The sequence below is a fragment of the Anguilla anguilla genome, chromosome 11 (assembly GCF_013347855.1).
Source record: "Anguilla anguilla isolate fAngAng1 chromosome 11, fAngAng1.pri, whole genome shotgun sequence".
In the NCBI taxonomy this organism is placed as follows: domain Eukaryota; kingdom Metazoa; phylum Chordata; class Actinopteri; order Anguilliformes; family Anguillidae; genus Anguilla; species Anguilla anguilla.
In genome coordinates this window covers 30165862-30181785 of record NC_049211.1, presented here as the reverse complement: position 1 = coordinate 30181785, position 15924 = coordinate 30165862, and the positions used below count along the sequence as shown (strand labels likewise).

Sequence of the window (15924 nt, the reverse complement as noted above, 5' to 3'; positions counted from 1 at the left end):
ATCAAGCCCTTGATCAGTTGCGTCAGTTGCGCTTGAGATGGAACACATCAAATACCTGGATCTCACTGGGAGAACCTGAGGAGAGTTTTGGGAAACACCGGACTAAGGGAATACACCCATCCCACTACCAACATTCCAAGTGTTCTACCAGATGGACTCATTGGCCAATCACTAACTTAAAGTAAGCCAATAGCCAGCAGACACTGTGGCCCTCCAGGACTGGAGTGATCCCTTATTTCAGAACATCTGAAATTTATGTGACCTGGCATGGGTGTGGAAATTGTATCTGTATAAAAGCTAATTCAAGTAAGGAAGTTCCAAAATATTATTGACTGACTGAGCATGGTGTTGTTTGTGAAAGTTGGTCCCTTTAAGAAATATGACTGGAGTGTGTGGTAAGATGTATGTCCTTCTTGCATGCGGCTTTGGGGTGAAACTGTCTATCTCAGACCTGGACTATTTTAATCCACCTGAACACGGACTTGCCCTTTCTAGCTCTGACCCTTTGGTAGAAATACGGAGAGAAACATAGGATTCCTTCATGACTTTATGTCACCAGGCCATTTGCTGAAGCCTTCGCTAGGCGATACCAAAGATCTCAGACAGGAAATGCACGTTCCTGTGGTCGACTGGCCTCCTGGCACTTCCTTTCCAAACTGTCACTCATTGGTGTCTCAGTCTGACCATAGACGGCTGCAAATTTTCAAGGTACACGATGAAAAGACGTGCCTCAAAAAGACGAACGTCTATGAGACATGGGAATGAGGGAAGAAACAGTGCCCAACAGACATGGATCTAAGAGTTTCCCTGCACTCCTGTGTCTATGTCCTGCCCAGGCCAGATGGAGGCCAATGCCATGACCTGTCAGGAGTAAGCCCCACCCCTTGGAGCATCTGGCCCCCCAGTTCTACCTGCAGTATGCCCATGCACCATGGCTCATTGGCTCAGTGGTTGTATTGTACAAAGTGGAGGATGAATACTGCAAAGAATAACAGCGATCTCTAAGCAATGCAATGCACTCTGGGAGAGATGGAAGGGAGGGGACGGGGGAGGAGCCTGCAGGAAATTTTGCTGGAGAATGGCCATCATGGGAATGGGCCAGTCCCTCCCCTCAACCCCACCCCATATCCACAAAGCCCCTCCCCCCTTTGAACAGGGCCCACCCCGTTAGCACTCTTCTATGGTAAGGCAGATGAACTCTTGAATGCATTTCTTATACTGCTGCTCGGTCGGGCTGCTACTGGGGTATTGACCTGTCTGTCCGAACGGGCCTTCAGACTCCCGCATCTCCTCGTTCATCCGGGCCAGCCGCAACCTAGGGGAGGACAGGGGGAGGAGATTGCGACAGGAGGGGGAGGAGATTGGGCATTGGAAAGAAGTTGGGAGTTGAAGTGGGTGGAAGAGTGATGTTAGGGTCACACAAGGTCTTGCAAACAATCTGCACTAAAATGTCAAAAATGACACATTGTTCAGACAAAAACAGTTGTAAAGGAACTGGGCAGTTGTTCAAATCTGTGAACTAGGTGGTACAGTGTAACACAACTGCGCCCTTAAATCTGAGGGTATATGACAGGGTGCCCAGCCTGAACTGCACAGAACATTCTAGAGCACTTTCTCCCATCTCTGTTAATATGGCACTCAGATCTATGAAGAATATTGGCACAGCTGGGGGGTGATTTTAGGATTTTAGGCACGGTGCAAAGCCACGCATCGCGCCGTGACGTCATGACCGGTGGGAGGGTGACACGTACAGGGTGACGATGTCGGCGTTGGCGGCCTGCACGGCGATGCTCAGGGGGTCCTGTCCGTCGTCGTCCCCGTCGTTCTGCGTGGCGCCCCGCTTGAGGAACAGACACACCTGCCTGCGGGACAGAGGGGGGGCGCAGCGCACCGTACGCTCGATCACACTGTACTGCACTCAACTTACTGTACTGTACTGAAAGGAATCCTGTCCTTCTTACATCCACCCACGCATTAAAGAACTACGGTCTGGTGAAGACTATTCAAAGAGCACCACAAGCAATGTGGTTATTCAATAATTACAGGAATGAATTATTCAGACCATATACCATATAAGTTATTACTGGATGAAATCAGAGACATTCATGAAGAAAGCCTCATCACTTTCACAGTGGTTTCGTGCTAAAATGAGGTAGCCATCCGTCAAAGTACAGTAATGCTGATAATATAAATAGAGAGCGATAGAGAGAGACACATTACTAATTAACAGCTCTAATGTTGGCATAGCTGATTTGTTTAGCATAGCTCATTAGTCAGCATGGCTGATTTGTTGTTAGCATGGCTGATTTGCTAGCGTGGCGTAGCGGTGCAGAGGGAATGCCAGGCTGGTGAAAAGCTGCCTCTCACCCCGTGTGCCCCAGATACGTGGCGTGGTGCAGCGGCCCTCTCCCCCGCGTGTCTCTCTGGTTGACATCCGCACCGTTCTGAAGAAGGAACTCACAGGCTATCAAAGAGCCCTGCCAGGCAGAGAGAGAGAGAGAGAGAGAGAGTGATAGAGAGGGGGCATAGAGTAGTGAGGGAGAGAAACAAGGGGAAAGAGTGAAGGGGGGGCAAACAAACAGAAGCAAAGGTGAGAAAAGGGGAAAACACAGCAGGAGTGAGAAAGAGAGACAGTGAAGAAAGAGAGAAAACAAAGAGGGAGAGAAAGGAAAAAGGTTTTAATTCTTCAGATGAGGATCTCCTTGCAGGCGATGCAGCCTGCTTCCAGCTCGCTCAGAAGACTCATGGGGGGGGGGGGACGCTTAGGGGAGGGAGAGGAGCGGTTCCTGCCGAGGCTGATAATGACCCCCCACCTCAACTCTGGGACTGTCTCAAAGAACAGCATCACTGCCATGAACCCTGCCTGCTGTGAGAAACTGCCACTCTTCTGTCGTGGGGAGTGCTGGGAGAAAAAAGAACTGCCACAACTTTCCACACTTTGTGGTGCTTTTGAAAATCAGTAGCAGACCTGCCAGGCTCTACCTGCAGAAACTGAGGCTCTCTGTGTGACTGTTTCTGTTTGAAGTGTAAGCTGCTAATGCCTGCTAACGACAACCAACTCCTAACAGCTCATAGAGACTGATGCTGAGATCGCTAACACTGATTATGAAGCTAAGTGTGAGTTAGGTGATTGGCTCATTCATGTGTACAGGAGTTCCCAGGCATTCCCACGCATGCACAGAAAAGCTGTCTAATAAAGAAAAAAGTGAATCAAAACAGCTAACACCTAGATTTCGTCTAGTTGGACTAGACATTAGATGCAAGTGGACCAATACACTGCTGGAACCTTGATGCTACGTGCTCTGGGCCTATAGTGCAAACTCCTGCTTTGTTGGCGTTAAGGCCTGAGTGTGCACGCGCGTGAGGGGCCTCACCCCTATCACAGCCTGGATGAGCGGGGTCTTGCTCTCGTCCTCCTGGCTGGCGGCGTTGACGTCGGCCCCGTGCGCCAGCGCCTCGGCCATGACGGGCAGGTTCCTGGCCCGGGACGCCTTGTACAGCAGCGCCCCCGGGTGGAGCTCCCGCGCATCGTCCTGCTCCCACGCCTCGGCCTCCAGCTCCGCCTCCTCGCTGGACTCCTCCGAGACCTCGCACTCTGCGCACACGGAGACCGGTCAGCATGTCGCCCAAACCCAGACACCCACACAAACGCACACCACAGAGAGAGGCATTTCTGCCTTTAACTTCCTTTTAGGTCTTAATTACTCTACCCTTTCTAGCTCACTGATTGGTCAGGAACTGAACCACAAATTGACCAAGGCACAAACTGGTTGCATGAAGACACCATCAACCAAACCACAAAGCCATTAAAACAATCAGTCTCGTCAGCATAGACATGTACTGTATCAATGCATCCTAGGGGCTAGTCTACTGATTTCATTGATATTAGAGAAGAAAAGAAAAGAAACCCTTCTTAAGACTTTCTCTTCCCCTTTCAGAGGCCTAATCTCCTCCATTCTCTGAGTCTGGCAGAGAGTCTCTGTGGAAGATCCCTACCATAGAGATGCTGAAAGCCAGAGGGAAAGATTGGGGTTCAGAGAAAACAGAGCCGTCTGTATGGCCGCTTCTGCTACCCTGCTTTCTCTAGCGCTGTGCTAAAGGACTAAAGAGCTCTATTCTGTGGCTGGTAATCATTCAGCCACTGAAATATTCACTTCCTGTAAACACACCATCACTTCCTGCGTCCAGAGCCACCCACCTTCCTCTGTGACGCTGTCCACCACCGAACCGAACACCAGGATGTCTGTGCTGCCGTCGGTGCTGCCGCCGAGTCCGCTGTCGCTGCTCAGACCTGCAGGGCCAACGAGTGCCAAGCCAGGGACACGTTAGTCACCCCCTCCGCCTCTCCACGTGTGTGTGTGTGTGTGTGTGTGAAAGAGAGATGGTGCTTACTGCGGGGCCCAGAGCCTGTGTCAAAGTAGGAGAAGAGGGTGTCCAGCTCGTCGGGACAGAAGAGCGAATCCCGGCGGAACTTCCTCTCCAGGGCAGCAGCTGTGGGGTGGGGTGGGGGTACAGACACAGAGGGAGGGGTTTGCACACACTTAAAAATCAGGGAGATAGGCAAACCCCAAAAACCTGCCGCCAGTGCGACCCTAAAGCACTGTAATCCCCCCACTCGCTATGGACCCTCAGAAACAACCTCTGACTTGGAATGTACACACCACATAGTCACTGTATAAATGTCAAGTGGTATTGACAAGTAACATATGACTGTTTGTAATGGCTTCTGTGCATGTGAATAACCTGTACAGCAGTAGAGAGAAAGCAGCTGAAACTACAGGAAAGGCCCTGCTTTTACTCTGTACAGCGAGGCTCACAGACGGGGATCATGGGAAGGGTGAGCGGCGTGGCGGCGAGCGGCGTACCCGTGGAGAGGTTGCCGGGGGAGGCGCTGCCGGGCTCCTGCCGGTGCTTGCGGCGGGATTTGGGCGCCCTGCCGGAGCTGTTGTGCCGCCGGCACTTCTTGACGCTCCAGCGGCCGGGCTTGCGCTCGCCGTTGGCCAGCGCCTCGCCGCCCCGCCCCATCTTCTTCAGGAAGCGCTTCTCCACGTACTTGGCCTTGATCCACGCCTCCTTCTCCTGCCTGCGACAGCGACCAGGGGGAGAGGCTGCAAATGTCTGTCTCTTCCTCTGATAGCAGTAGTTACATACATCTCTGCTACAGGTAAAATGACTCTAAACTTGCATAATTCATGAGCTTAGGCAACTTGGATGGGTTTAGACTAGGACTGTCAACTTGACTAAAAGACTGAGCTTGAATATAGTTTTTTTTTTTTTTTTTAAACAAAAGTGATTTAAATATATCAAATATATTTTTTTTTTCTCCACAAAATGTACATAAATACCTCAAAATTGTATAATTAATACATTGCCATGTAATACACTTGGGCAGTATCTGTTATGTGTGTTACATCCACAAGGGGGAGCAGGAAGGCAGGCACAAGAATATATTTTTTGTTAATTTTTCATTTTGTAATTTAGTGTCTCAGCGTGAGCAAGCACTTCTTTGATTGGTTAGTTTAAGCAGCTATGCACGTGAAAAAACAAGGCAACTTTTTGAAACAGGGAACATGTTAGATTTCCATATGAAATTTACCCGAATATTGAATCTAAATATGACAGCCCTAGTTTAGACTATTTACAGAAAACTGTTTGGTTAGCGTGCAGGGACAGGTTGGCTGACCCCAGATCAGTGCATCAGAGGCAGCGCTCACCTTGAGCTGGAGGGCCCCGGCTTCTTCAGACCCAGTTCCTCGCAGGTTCCCTCATAGATATGGTTGATGATGCTGTTTCCGAGCTCACACATCAACTGCAAGGGAGCCGGAACAGGATGGGGTTAAAAGGTCATAGCAGAACCAATGAAAACCATGTCAAAGGCTGCCCGACTTTATGCCTGCACAGAAACACTGCGATGTAAATGAGATGAAGGACCCCATTAAGGACTTCTGTCACTTAACCCAAACGGGCCAGATGGGGGACCCACCTTCAGTAACTCCGGTTCCCATGAGTCCAGCGTGAGAGAGCGCACCTTGGAGCAGTGAACCCCCAAACTCCTGAAACAACAAAAAGGAATGAAAGCATTAGGAAACTGGATAATAGACAAAAACAACAGATTTTGCTGCTTGTAACACCGCCTGCTGTGAGAGTGCAGTTTTTGGAATGAACGAATATCAGGAGGACTGCTGAGCAGTGAAAGTCTTTCATCCCTTCCTCCTCCATCCAAGCCAAACTCCTCCTCTTCCTCTCCCTGGCCTACCCTGTTTCATTCAGCCTCCTCTTCCTCGCTGACTGAGGGCCAGTGGGCCCACAGAGTAACACTCCAGCTTCTTAACCCATTCAGTCATTCACAAGGTCACCACTCAGACCGAACAAGCAAGTTTAGAAAAAGTGTTGGGACCAGTGCACTGGGGTGAGGGGTATGCTGAAATGAAGCCGATATCTTGTTTTAAGGCAGAAATGTAGCTGTGGTGTGGACTACTAAACCTTAAACTAAATCTTAACCAAGAGATGCAATGGCCCACATTACAGTGACAGATGGGAAGTTATTATAGGAGAACAAGAGCTTTGGGCCTAGTCTTATTTCATTTGTACCAACCACAGAAATGGAAGACTAGGGTACACAGAGCAAGCTATGAAACCGAAACATTCAGTTCAGTATACAGTTCAGAGGGCCCACATTTTCACAGGCAGACCCAGTGAGAACTGAGAATCATCCCTCAGATGAGTCAGCTCTTCTTCTCATCCACACACTGTTTTCTTCTCATCTTCTCATTCGCACACTGTGCTACCGGAAATCCCGGTGTAAGCAGCACCTCAAGATTCCGGAGAGTTCCATGACTGGATAGACCACCAGGTGAAATCAATTATCTGAAACGGCGGTGCCTAATCCCACGGGAAACTCTCCGACAGGTCACGCTTGTCATGCAAATGAGGCCTCTCCTCACGGGCCTCGCGCCTCGCCAGGTATCCAGGCAACCGTGGCGCCCCCTCCAAGAAAACCGGTGCGCCCCTCCGCTTAAAGTAGGGGCACGACTAAGCCCCATGTGGGAAGAGCGCCTGGCTGCGTGGCCAGGAATTGTCAACAGATGGTCTACGGCCAAGGGAGCCACGATTACGTAAACAGTGATAATCGGTTTCCTGAATCCAGTGCTGCAGAAAAACACCATTTATTAAATTCTCCCTGTGAAACAAGCTGAAAGACGCAGCAGCGAGGGGGCTATCGGGCTACAGCTAATGGTTAGCGCTGTTCTCGTATCCTTTATCTGAACAGTTTGCCATACAGTGTGCGCTGGAAGGACGACGATGTCCTTCGCCCTTGAGGGGGCTAAAGATCCAGCGATTAATGATCCGTCTCCCGCGACGTTAGCACCTCTCTGAGGTCAGGTAAAGGCAATTGAACGTGACTTAATCCAATCTGCGGGCTTTCTGGCGGTAATCCTTCATTGGGCAGGCGTGGGCGGATCACGTGCGTGATTGACAGGGCTCGGCCGGAGAGAGGAGGCAGAGAAAGGTCGGGCGACTCGATCGACTCTCCTCAGGCTGCGGTAGACGCTGCCCATGGTCTGCACCATGGCCTCTAGAGACCGCGCTTCGATATTCTCTTTCCATGTGATGATAACACAAGAACGGGATCAGCTAGTGTTCCTCCAATAAGTGCTTCAGTACGGTCAACCAGAGTTCTCCGGGTCACTCACCATGGTAAACAAAGCCAGGCAAACTGCCTATGATCGCCCTGAATGTTATTCCACTGGACTAAAATGCAATAAAATGCTAATATTTTTTTCATTTTTGTTTTATGCTGATATTACATTTATTACATATTACATTCATTATACCTAAGGGAAATTTTTGCAAAATATTGCAATAATCAAAAATGTTTATAAATGCAGTGTTTCCATAATTTGTGCAAGTGCTTTATATCTTCTGTTGTTGCTATAAGTTAGCATTATGGAGTAAAATAAGCAATAAAATACTACAGTCTTCATCATGACTTTGCCAGTGAGCTTGCTAGTCGAGCTAGTCATGCTAGCTGTATGCCGAAGCACTCGATGCAGAGCAGGGTTAGGGTTGGGGTTAAGGCACCTGTGTATGCCGGAGCACTCGATGCACAGCAGGATGCCCAGGTTGATGCTGGCCCAGCGCGGGTCGGCCTGGCCGCAGTCGCAGCACTGATCGTTTCCCGGAATGTTCTGGATGCGCTGCAGGTGGCTCTCCCCCCGCGCACTCCGCTCCCGCGGCTCGCTGGCCGAGTCGATGCTGCTGGTGGACGGAGAAGCCGTCCGATCCAGACGCTGATGAGACGCGTACAGATACGCAGACACACACACACACACACAGAATAACAGTTAGTTTTGGTACAATGGCTGTCAAACCCACAATTCTCCAAGATAAAAGGTCTAATTCACACTAATGTAAGTGCTTATGATTGAACATACAAAGAAATATGGTTGATTATTTGAATGACACCGAGTCGACATTTTCATCCATATATGACTACAGTGACCAGTATCCAAATAACATTGAGTCTGTTGCCCCTAAATCTGTCTGCATTTGTGGTGCAGGGGATTGTGGGTAACGGACCTGGATGCTGTAGCAGTCGGGGCTCTCTCTGTAGGCGGAGGCGATGCTGGCCTGCACGGCCTGGATCCAGGCCAGCCGCAGCTTCTCCGACTCGGCCTGCAGCATGCAGCTCCTGTGGGCGGGGCCAGGGCAGTGCTCTTTACATCACAGAAGTGTCACTCAACCCCGTCCGCAAATCACATCACTAATACCTTTCTTTATGTTTCATACTTAAGAACATAAGAATACATAATGAACAGGCAATCGGACAATCAATTATTGGTCTCGAACCAATTTTCAGTCGTTTTCTTGTGCCAATAAAAAAAAAATTTTTTGGAAAATTGACACATACAATCTCAGAGGGCATGATGTCACTGTACAAGCTTCACTGGAGTTACGTGAAGTGCATTTTAAACCATGAACCTGTGATTGCCATTAAACAGCCAGCAGGTCATCAGAAACTTCTACACAACTACACAAAAACCAGCAAGAGCAATTGAAAACATACTGAAATAATATTTTTTTAAAATCTAACAAGGTAACTACCCCTTAAAATATTTTGAGGGTTTCTGCCTCTACTGCATGAACTGGCAAGCTACTCCATGCATCGACAACTCCAAAAATACTTCCTGACATTTGCGTGGAATTTATGGTTTTCTCCATTTCTACCGATACCCCCTTGACAGACATTACTCACCCACCAACTGTATGAGCCACACTGGACTCATTTCCTACTATTATTTGTTTTTTTCCCCTTTCTTCTTATTGGACACTTTTAAAATGATTAAAATGGTAGAAGCTCTGTCACTCAAGCAGGATAAGGAAAACACAATGCCAAAGAACCTGCAGCTGTGATTTGAACATTTTTCTTTTATATTATTTTTATATTATATGAATCCCTTGTGGGTTTCTATGTTTGATGCTCTGTGGAGTATGGCGTCATTCAATTATACGCTCAGCGCAATTACCAACATGTCTAACTTCTCTAGATCCCATAATCTGAGTTTCTTCTTTTCTTCAGATTATTTTTTTTTCTTAAAATAAAATCTTGCTAACATTACACACCCCTGATAAATTTTTTACAGCCTCTTTATGTATTAAGAAAGAAAAAAAAACATCAAGTAAGAAAATTATTTCAGGATGAATAACCTCAAAAAAATGAGAATTTTTAGAATGCAGTGTATCTATTTTTAATGAATATTATCATATAATAGGAGAATTATTTTTTGAGGTGGAAACTGTGTGAGACGTACTTGGTGGGAGACACGACCTCGAAGCAGAACCTCCTCTCAATGTCTTCGCAGGGCTTGACTGAGCAGAGCCGCAGGTCCTCCACCACCACCGTCAGGGAGTCCTGTGACAGGCAGGCCAGGAGTGTCACTCACGCATGGCCACACCCAATGACATCATCACAATGCCTCCACAAACAACTGAACTGCATTCATAGCTGGAATGGACCCATCCTGTTTTTGATGAGTGAAACTTTAAATCCCTTGGTGTGGTGGGGAGGGCAGGGGACTTGTGTGGATCCATTCTAGTTACACATGCAGTGCTAAAACACACACACATACACCTAGATGCACATGGACACACAGACACATACACACAGACATACACATGCAAATGCATTCACACGCACACACGCCCAAACACAAGCAGGCACACACACACACAATATTTGAAGCACAGGAGGACAACGTCTCTACGATGCCTTTAAATGCATCCCTCTTCAGTGCACTCCTGCAAACAGACATTACTGATATCACACACAAACAAACACAGGCGTGCACTTGTGCTCACACACACACACACACACACACACACACACTCCCGTGTGCTCCCCCGCTGGGCTGTTATCCCAGAGCGGTGCTCAGGAGAGCAGGTTTAAGTGCCTCCGTTCCTGACCCTTTCCAGAATGTTCTCCGGCTGCATTGCTAATGCCGTAGCCGGGATCTCAACGCTCGTGCAACCCCGTGGCGATGAGGCGCGTCTGCTTTAAAACCAGCCCTCCTCCTCCCGGCCTGCACTTATCCTCTCAAACCCGCGTGACCCGCCCTTTATACGGGCATGCCGCAGGACACCCCCGCACTCGCCTTCAGCTTCTTCTGATACACCAGCTGGCTGTTCTGTATGGAGAACCACCGCCTGCAAGAGAGAGAGAGATGAATAAAAGATGGCCGTTAGATGGACACCCTCACTAAAGGCCCGCGCGACCCCTCGGGCTGAAATAATGCCGCCCTGGCCGTCTCGGCCAAAGAGCCACTCACAAAACTGCATATCCCAGGAGATCCCGCTCTTCCGATAAGGGGATTCATTACACGCTGGGCCGAGTTCGCATTGGGCTTCTCATACGTTTGGGGGTGGGGGGTGGGTAGTTCATTTTACAGACAGTCCAGGTCAGAATCAATTACAGTACTGCATATGGGCGAGAGGTGGGTATCTATGGGATCTATGTACTGAGCGGTCAGCAGGGATCTCCAGTAAGCTGTTGGCGCAGGTGGCCCCCATTGATCCAAACGGAAAAGCCCTTTCTTCTGATGTAGGTGGACCGCATTGCCCATTTGCAGACCTCGCTGGTGGGCGGAGGATGTTTTTTTAACTTTCTTTATGGCCCCTAAATCTACTAACTACTGTAATACAGGCCTTTTAGATTCACCTTCCGATTTTGACACATTTGAAGTGGATGGAGGTCATATAACAAACTTGGCATAAATTTAATTCAGATATTTGACCATTCCCTCAAGTCCTTAATCTTTTGTATGCATGGAAAACTTAGTAGTCAGCAAAGCTGTGTATGCCATACACACAATAATTTGTTGATGAATCACACCGAGCTGGGAAATAAGCCTTAGCTGGGTTGATGAATGAGGCATACAGGCCCAGGCAGGTGTATTTCCTCACTAAGGTGTGGTCTGATCTGTGGCCAGCTTGTGGCCCCCGTTCCCCTCCATGTGCGAGGCCTAGCTGGGCGGGGCAGTTCGGGGCCCACCTGTTCCACGTCTTGAAGGCGTTGCTGGCTCTCTTGAATAGGTACCCCTCCATCACCACGCCGTTGGGGGCGTCCACATTGAAGTCTGCCTTCGTCTCGTCGTAGGAGAAGTCCTGTGGAGCGAAGAAACCCAGGGAATATTTTTGGGGTGAAAAGTCTGAAAGGTTGGTCTAGGCATTCAGGTGAAAACCTGGATATATTTGGTTGAAAAGTGAAAGTCTTCTAGCCGACTAGGATATAGTCAGGCTATGTCTGCGTAAAACCTCAGCCATACTGGATTTAATCTAGTCTGTTTATGTCAAAATGTCTCTCAGCCTACATTTCCACCCCTATTCCATCTAGTTTCCAGCTTTTGCACACTGGGAAATGAGTGTAGTCATTAGAAATTAATCCACCCCATCTTCTAAGTCAGCTTCTGCTGCAGTTTCAAGGATGGGCGTTGCACGACCAAGTCATGTTACCTGATGTGCGCCACTCGAAGCAGAAAGCATTAAATGGTCAGTACTCTGCGGCCAATGTGTGATTGTAGAAGAAGACGTGCAGTCCTCCTTTTAAGACCCAATTGCACAGATGCAAAAACCCAGATGAGAAATGTTGCAATGCGCAACCTATTATTTCCATGTGAGGAACCATAGAAGATCACCACCGATGGAGACAAATGCAATTTTACAACAGCAATTAATCTAAAGGAGGCTTTCCCCAGCTCTGGGTCAGTTGAGAAGCACAAAGCTCATTTCTATGAGGGCAGCCATTTACGCTAGGCTTAATTTGCTAATTGCAAGCAGAAGCCAGCCCTGCTTCCTTAGCTTATCCCAGGACAGTACAAAATGTCTCAGCCAAGCTCCCATGCACTCTCTTCAGCCATCATTCATAATTCTATCAATGTCAGACAAAGTAAACGGTGCTGCTAGATTTTGCACCAATCTTTGCTCTTCCTTATTGCATAATTAAATAATCAAGGGAAGAGATTGGGGCGCCCTCCAAGTCCAAACTCTGTGACTGGTTTTAAAATGGTTTGATGAGCGCCACGAGGAGGATGGGTGCACGTTCACCCCTCCCTCGGGTGAATGTAGTCTTCCAGCAGGTGAACTACAGGTCACAGTGCAGCAGAAGGGCATTCATTACTGTCTGCCTCACCAGCCGTGCTGAGAACAGTTCCCACAGTGACATCACAGTAAAGATAATGCATCACGCAGTGGGCGTGGCCACACAGCAGAGCCTGAGGGAAAAGTTCGCGATCAGCGTGGATTCACTTCTAGTCTGCGCCGTTTCTCGAATCCGCTGACACATGGATATTTGGACAAACAGGAGAAAATGGAATGCACTCTAGGTGACCTGCTCTACCTGTGCAGACACGCTTACCTGACAAAAGCCGAAGCCATTTATATTCTGACAGGAGCGCTTTTCTATTATCTGGCATGCTGAGTAATAGTGACAGTTGGTAAAGTAGGGCACACACACACACACACGCACACACACATGCATTTTGCAAACACAAAGCCAGACTTTTCACAGAAAGGCACTTTTGCAGGCTGAGTCATAGCACTCTTTGAGAAGTCCCAGCAGACGCGATGTCCTGCATGACGCAGGCAGTTGCATAACCACCCGAATCCCGCCACATTTTCCTCGCTGTCTGCTCCCCCATTTTCACTGTCTGATTACCTTTCGCTCTTTCACGCGATTCATTTGAGCAGCGTGGAAAACGGCTGCACTTCTCAACCCTGGGTCTAAAGTCTAAAATGTTAATTATTCTACGGTCCATTTGAAACTGTTACAAAGTAAAAAAAACCTATTTCCATCCCCCTTTTATGGTGTGAATCACCTCTGCGTTCATTTGTACAGGGGGGAGGGGGGGGCTTCATTACCGAAATGTATACCCCGTCCAAACGGTCTTCATTGAGCCTCAGCATGTGGTGGCCGGACGCTTATTCGGACTACCCCCCCCCCCCACCCCGCACCCCCTAATGAATTCTCCCCGGTTTCCTCACATTGCATAACAGGCCCCCTCACAAAGCTCCCTGCTGAAAGGGCCTTTTAGCTGAGCCAGGGCCGACCGGGCCAGGAACCATACATCACAGCCAATCACAGCTCTGCCCTTCTGCCCTCCCCTCCGCCTGTCGGGATCGGTAACGGCTCCGCGGCTCGACCATGGGATCGTAAATCTATACGTCCATGAGTGACGGATGAGAAGGACCTTCCGCTTTCCTGCCTGAGGACCAGAAACATCTGGGCGTGCAAATGCTTTCACAGGAGAAGGGGAGAGAGGTTCCTGTCAGCACCGAGCGACCTGTTTCCAAGTACAGTGTTATTTTAAAAAAGCATGTCAGTAATAAAACATTAAGAAGAAAAGAATAATTATAGTCAAGAAATTGCTAGTAATAACAACAATAATGATTATTATGATTAATCATTTCACGATTATTATTATTCCTTTTGTCTTCTCCGTGTTCTTCTTATGGTTATTATTATTAGCGTTAGCATTTACATTATAATTATTAAAACCTCAGCACTGTTGGCTGTGGTTACGGTAACCGGAGCACGGGCTGCGTCGACTCATCAGCTTTGGCGCGTCACTCGAAATGCTGGCGGAGGCAATGTGTCATTTATCTCGCGGCTAAGCAGCGCTTTCTCACAGCGAGTCTGGAGGACTCTTAACAGCCTCTTATGATGTCACAGCCCGTGACTTGAAGCGACGAACAGTGGCTCCCATGTGCTGGGTGCACAGAATTATTCTGACGCCGTTAGGATTTCTAGATTCAGGGGCTTGGTTGTTTAAAGCTAAAATACCCGATATTTCTGCACATCCAACACAAGAGATGTACTTTTTGGACCGGCTATTAAGCAAAAGGGCAGGATATTCAACAAATGAAAAATAAAAATATATTAAAGTATACACCATGCCATAGGTAATAGCTTGCCTGTTCCCGGCCTAGGTCTTCACTTCTCACTTACATAATCATTTATAGATAACTGGATACAGAGAAATGCTGGAAAATGTATTTTCATGACCAGTTTGACCAAGCTATAATCAGCTACACTTTCATTTGCAAAGGTCTTCCACGTCTCCCTGATTTTCTATCATAGCTAGGAAGACAAAGACATTCATATATTTATGGGGCCAAACACCAAGGGTGTACGACTGCTATTGTTTTCTTATTCTTCTGCCTCTTGCAAAATTTTCACTTCTTTCCCATGCTCAAAAGTTCATGAAATTAGGCAGGCATGTCCCATATGGCTGCAAATTTATTATGTATGACATGCATGCAATTGACACTCTTGGTGGCACTGCAGCGCCACCTGCAAAATAGCAACATTGAAAAATGTATTACATCCTGTTTCACCTATATGCACCAAATTTCTTCTGCATATCTACCTCCTCATTCTGAGCAAACAGTATCATAGAACCTATAATGTCTGCCAGATTGGATTTTCCATCCATTTTTAATTTAAAAAAAAACTTCTTTGTATTTCTCCAACAATTTGCAATACATTCAGCATTCATGATCTACAGCACGTTGTCGTGTTAAATTGCAAAGGAAATTTTGATACATCAAAAGATGGCCACAGGAACTGCCATTTAAATCTATGCCTGACCACGCCCAACAAATTTTCATTGATTTCAAGGATACTTTAGGGGATGATAGCCAAATTGTGGACAGCATGCAGAATCATGCAGTGTTACTTTACACTATGGCCTATAGGGGGCACTTTTTGCTAAATGCTAATTTGCATTGACTCCATAAGCCCAAATTGTATCATATTTGACAGGAACCCACAGACAGCTTTCCTGCAACAGTATGGAGAAGTATGTCCCCCTCGGTCCAATATTCTTACATAGAATTGAATATGAATATGCATACATATTAACTGATAACCGATTAACTGATTAACTGATACATATTAACAAGATAACTGACCTCACCTCCTTTAAATCAAGCCTCGATTCAAAACTTTCTAATGTATAGAATGAAAAGGGACCCATGTAGGTCATATCAAACTTCATTCCACTACCACCCTAGGTGACACTGCAGCACTACTTAAAAACAGCTATTTCCAAATAAGTATGACAAATATACACTTACATCCAATACACACTAAAGTTGGTATGACAAAGAACCCCCCCCCCCCCCCCCCCCCCCCACACACACACCCTCAATTGGGTGCTTGGGAATTACTGTTTGCACCTATAATTATTCCTAATTAATAACAATTCGATACCGGCAATGTTCGGGATCGTTACACGTCCTACTGTATGCACTCACGGATTTTAAATGGTTCCAGGAACACCGCCGTATTCAATAAAATGAGATTCATTAAATCCTAGCCAGACGGATCGTCTCTCCGTCTGCGTTTTAAGTGTGACCAAGGCAGTCACC

At 47.6% G+C, this 15924-nt stretch overlaps 1 protein-coding gene across 3 annotated transcripts in view; it reads right to left on the bottom strand.

Moving 5' to 3' along the window:
* The window catches only part of LOC118208270 (arf-GAP with coiled-coil, ANK repeat and PH domain-containing protein 3-like), a 99432-nt gene that overhangs the window by 8799 nt on the left and 74709 nt on the right, over window positions 1-15924 (bottom strand). Inside the window, exons 11-24 of one of the 3 annotated variants that reach the window (XM_035382771.1) lie at window positions 11549-11661; window positions 10653-10704; window positions 9813-9913; window positions 8581-8692; window positions 8083-8291; window positions 5984-6053; window positions 5715-5809; window positions 4866-5083; window positions 4393-4491; window positions 4199-4291; window positions 3375-3595; window positions 2368-2477; window positions 1752-1862; window positions 1254-1315 (exon numbers count right to left, since the gene is read on the bottom strand). In XM_035382771.1, the coding sequence (XP_035238662.1) occupies window positions 1254-1315; window positions 1752-1862; window positions 2368-2477; window positions 3375-3595; window positions 4199-4291; window positions 4393-4491; window positions 4866-5083; window positions 5715-5809; window positions 5984-6053; window positions 8083-8291; window positions 8581-8692; window positions 9813-9913; window positions 10653-10704; window positions 11549-11661 (1666 nt within the window). Of the gene's footprint in view, window positions 1-1253; window positions 1316-1751; window positions 1863-2363; window positions 2478-3374; window positions 3596-4198; window positions 4301-4392; window positions 4492-4865; window positions 5084-5714; window positions 5810-5983; window positions 6054-8082; window positions 8292-8580; window positions 8693-9812; window positions 9914-10652; window positions 10705-11548; window positions 11662-15924 lie in introns of those variants that run through there. The other 2 variants (XM_035382770.1, XM_035382772.1) reach the window with 2 other exon arrangements.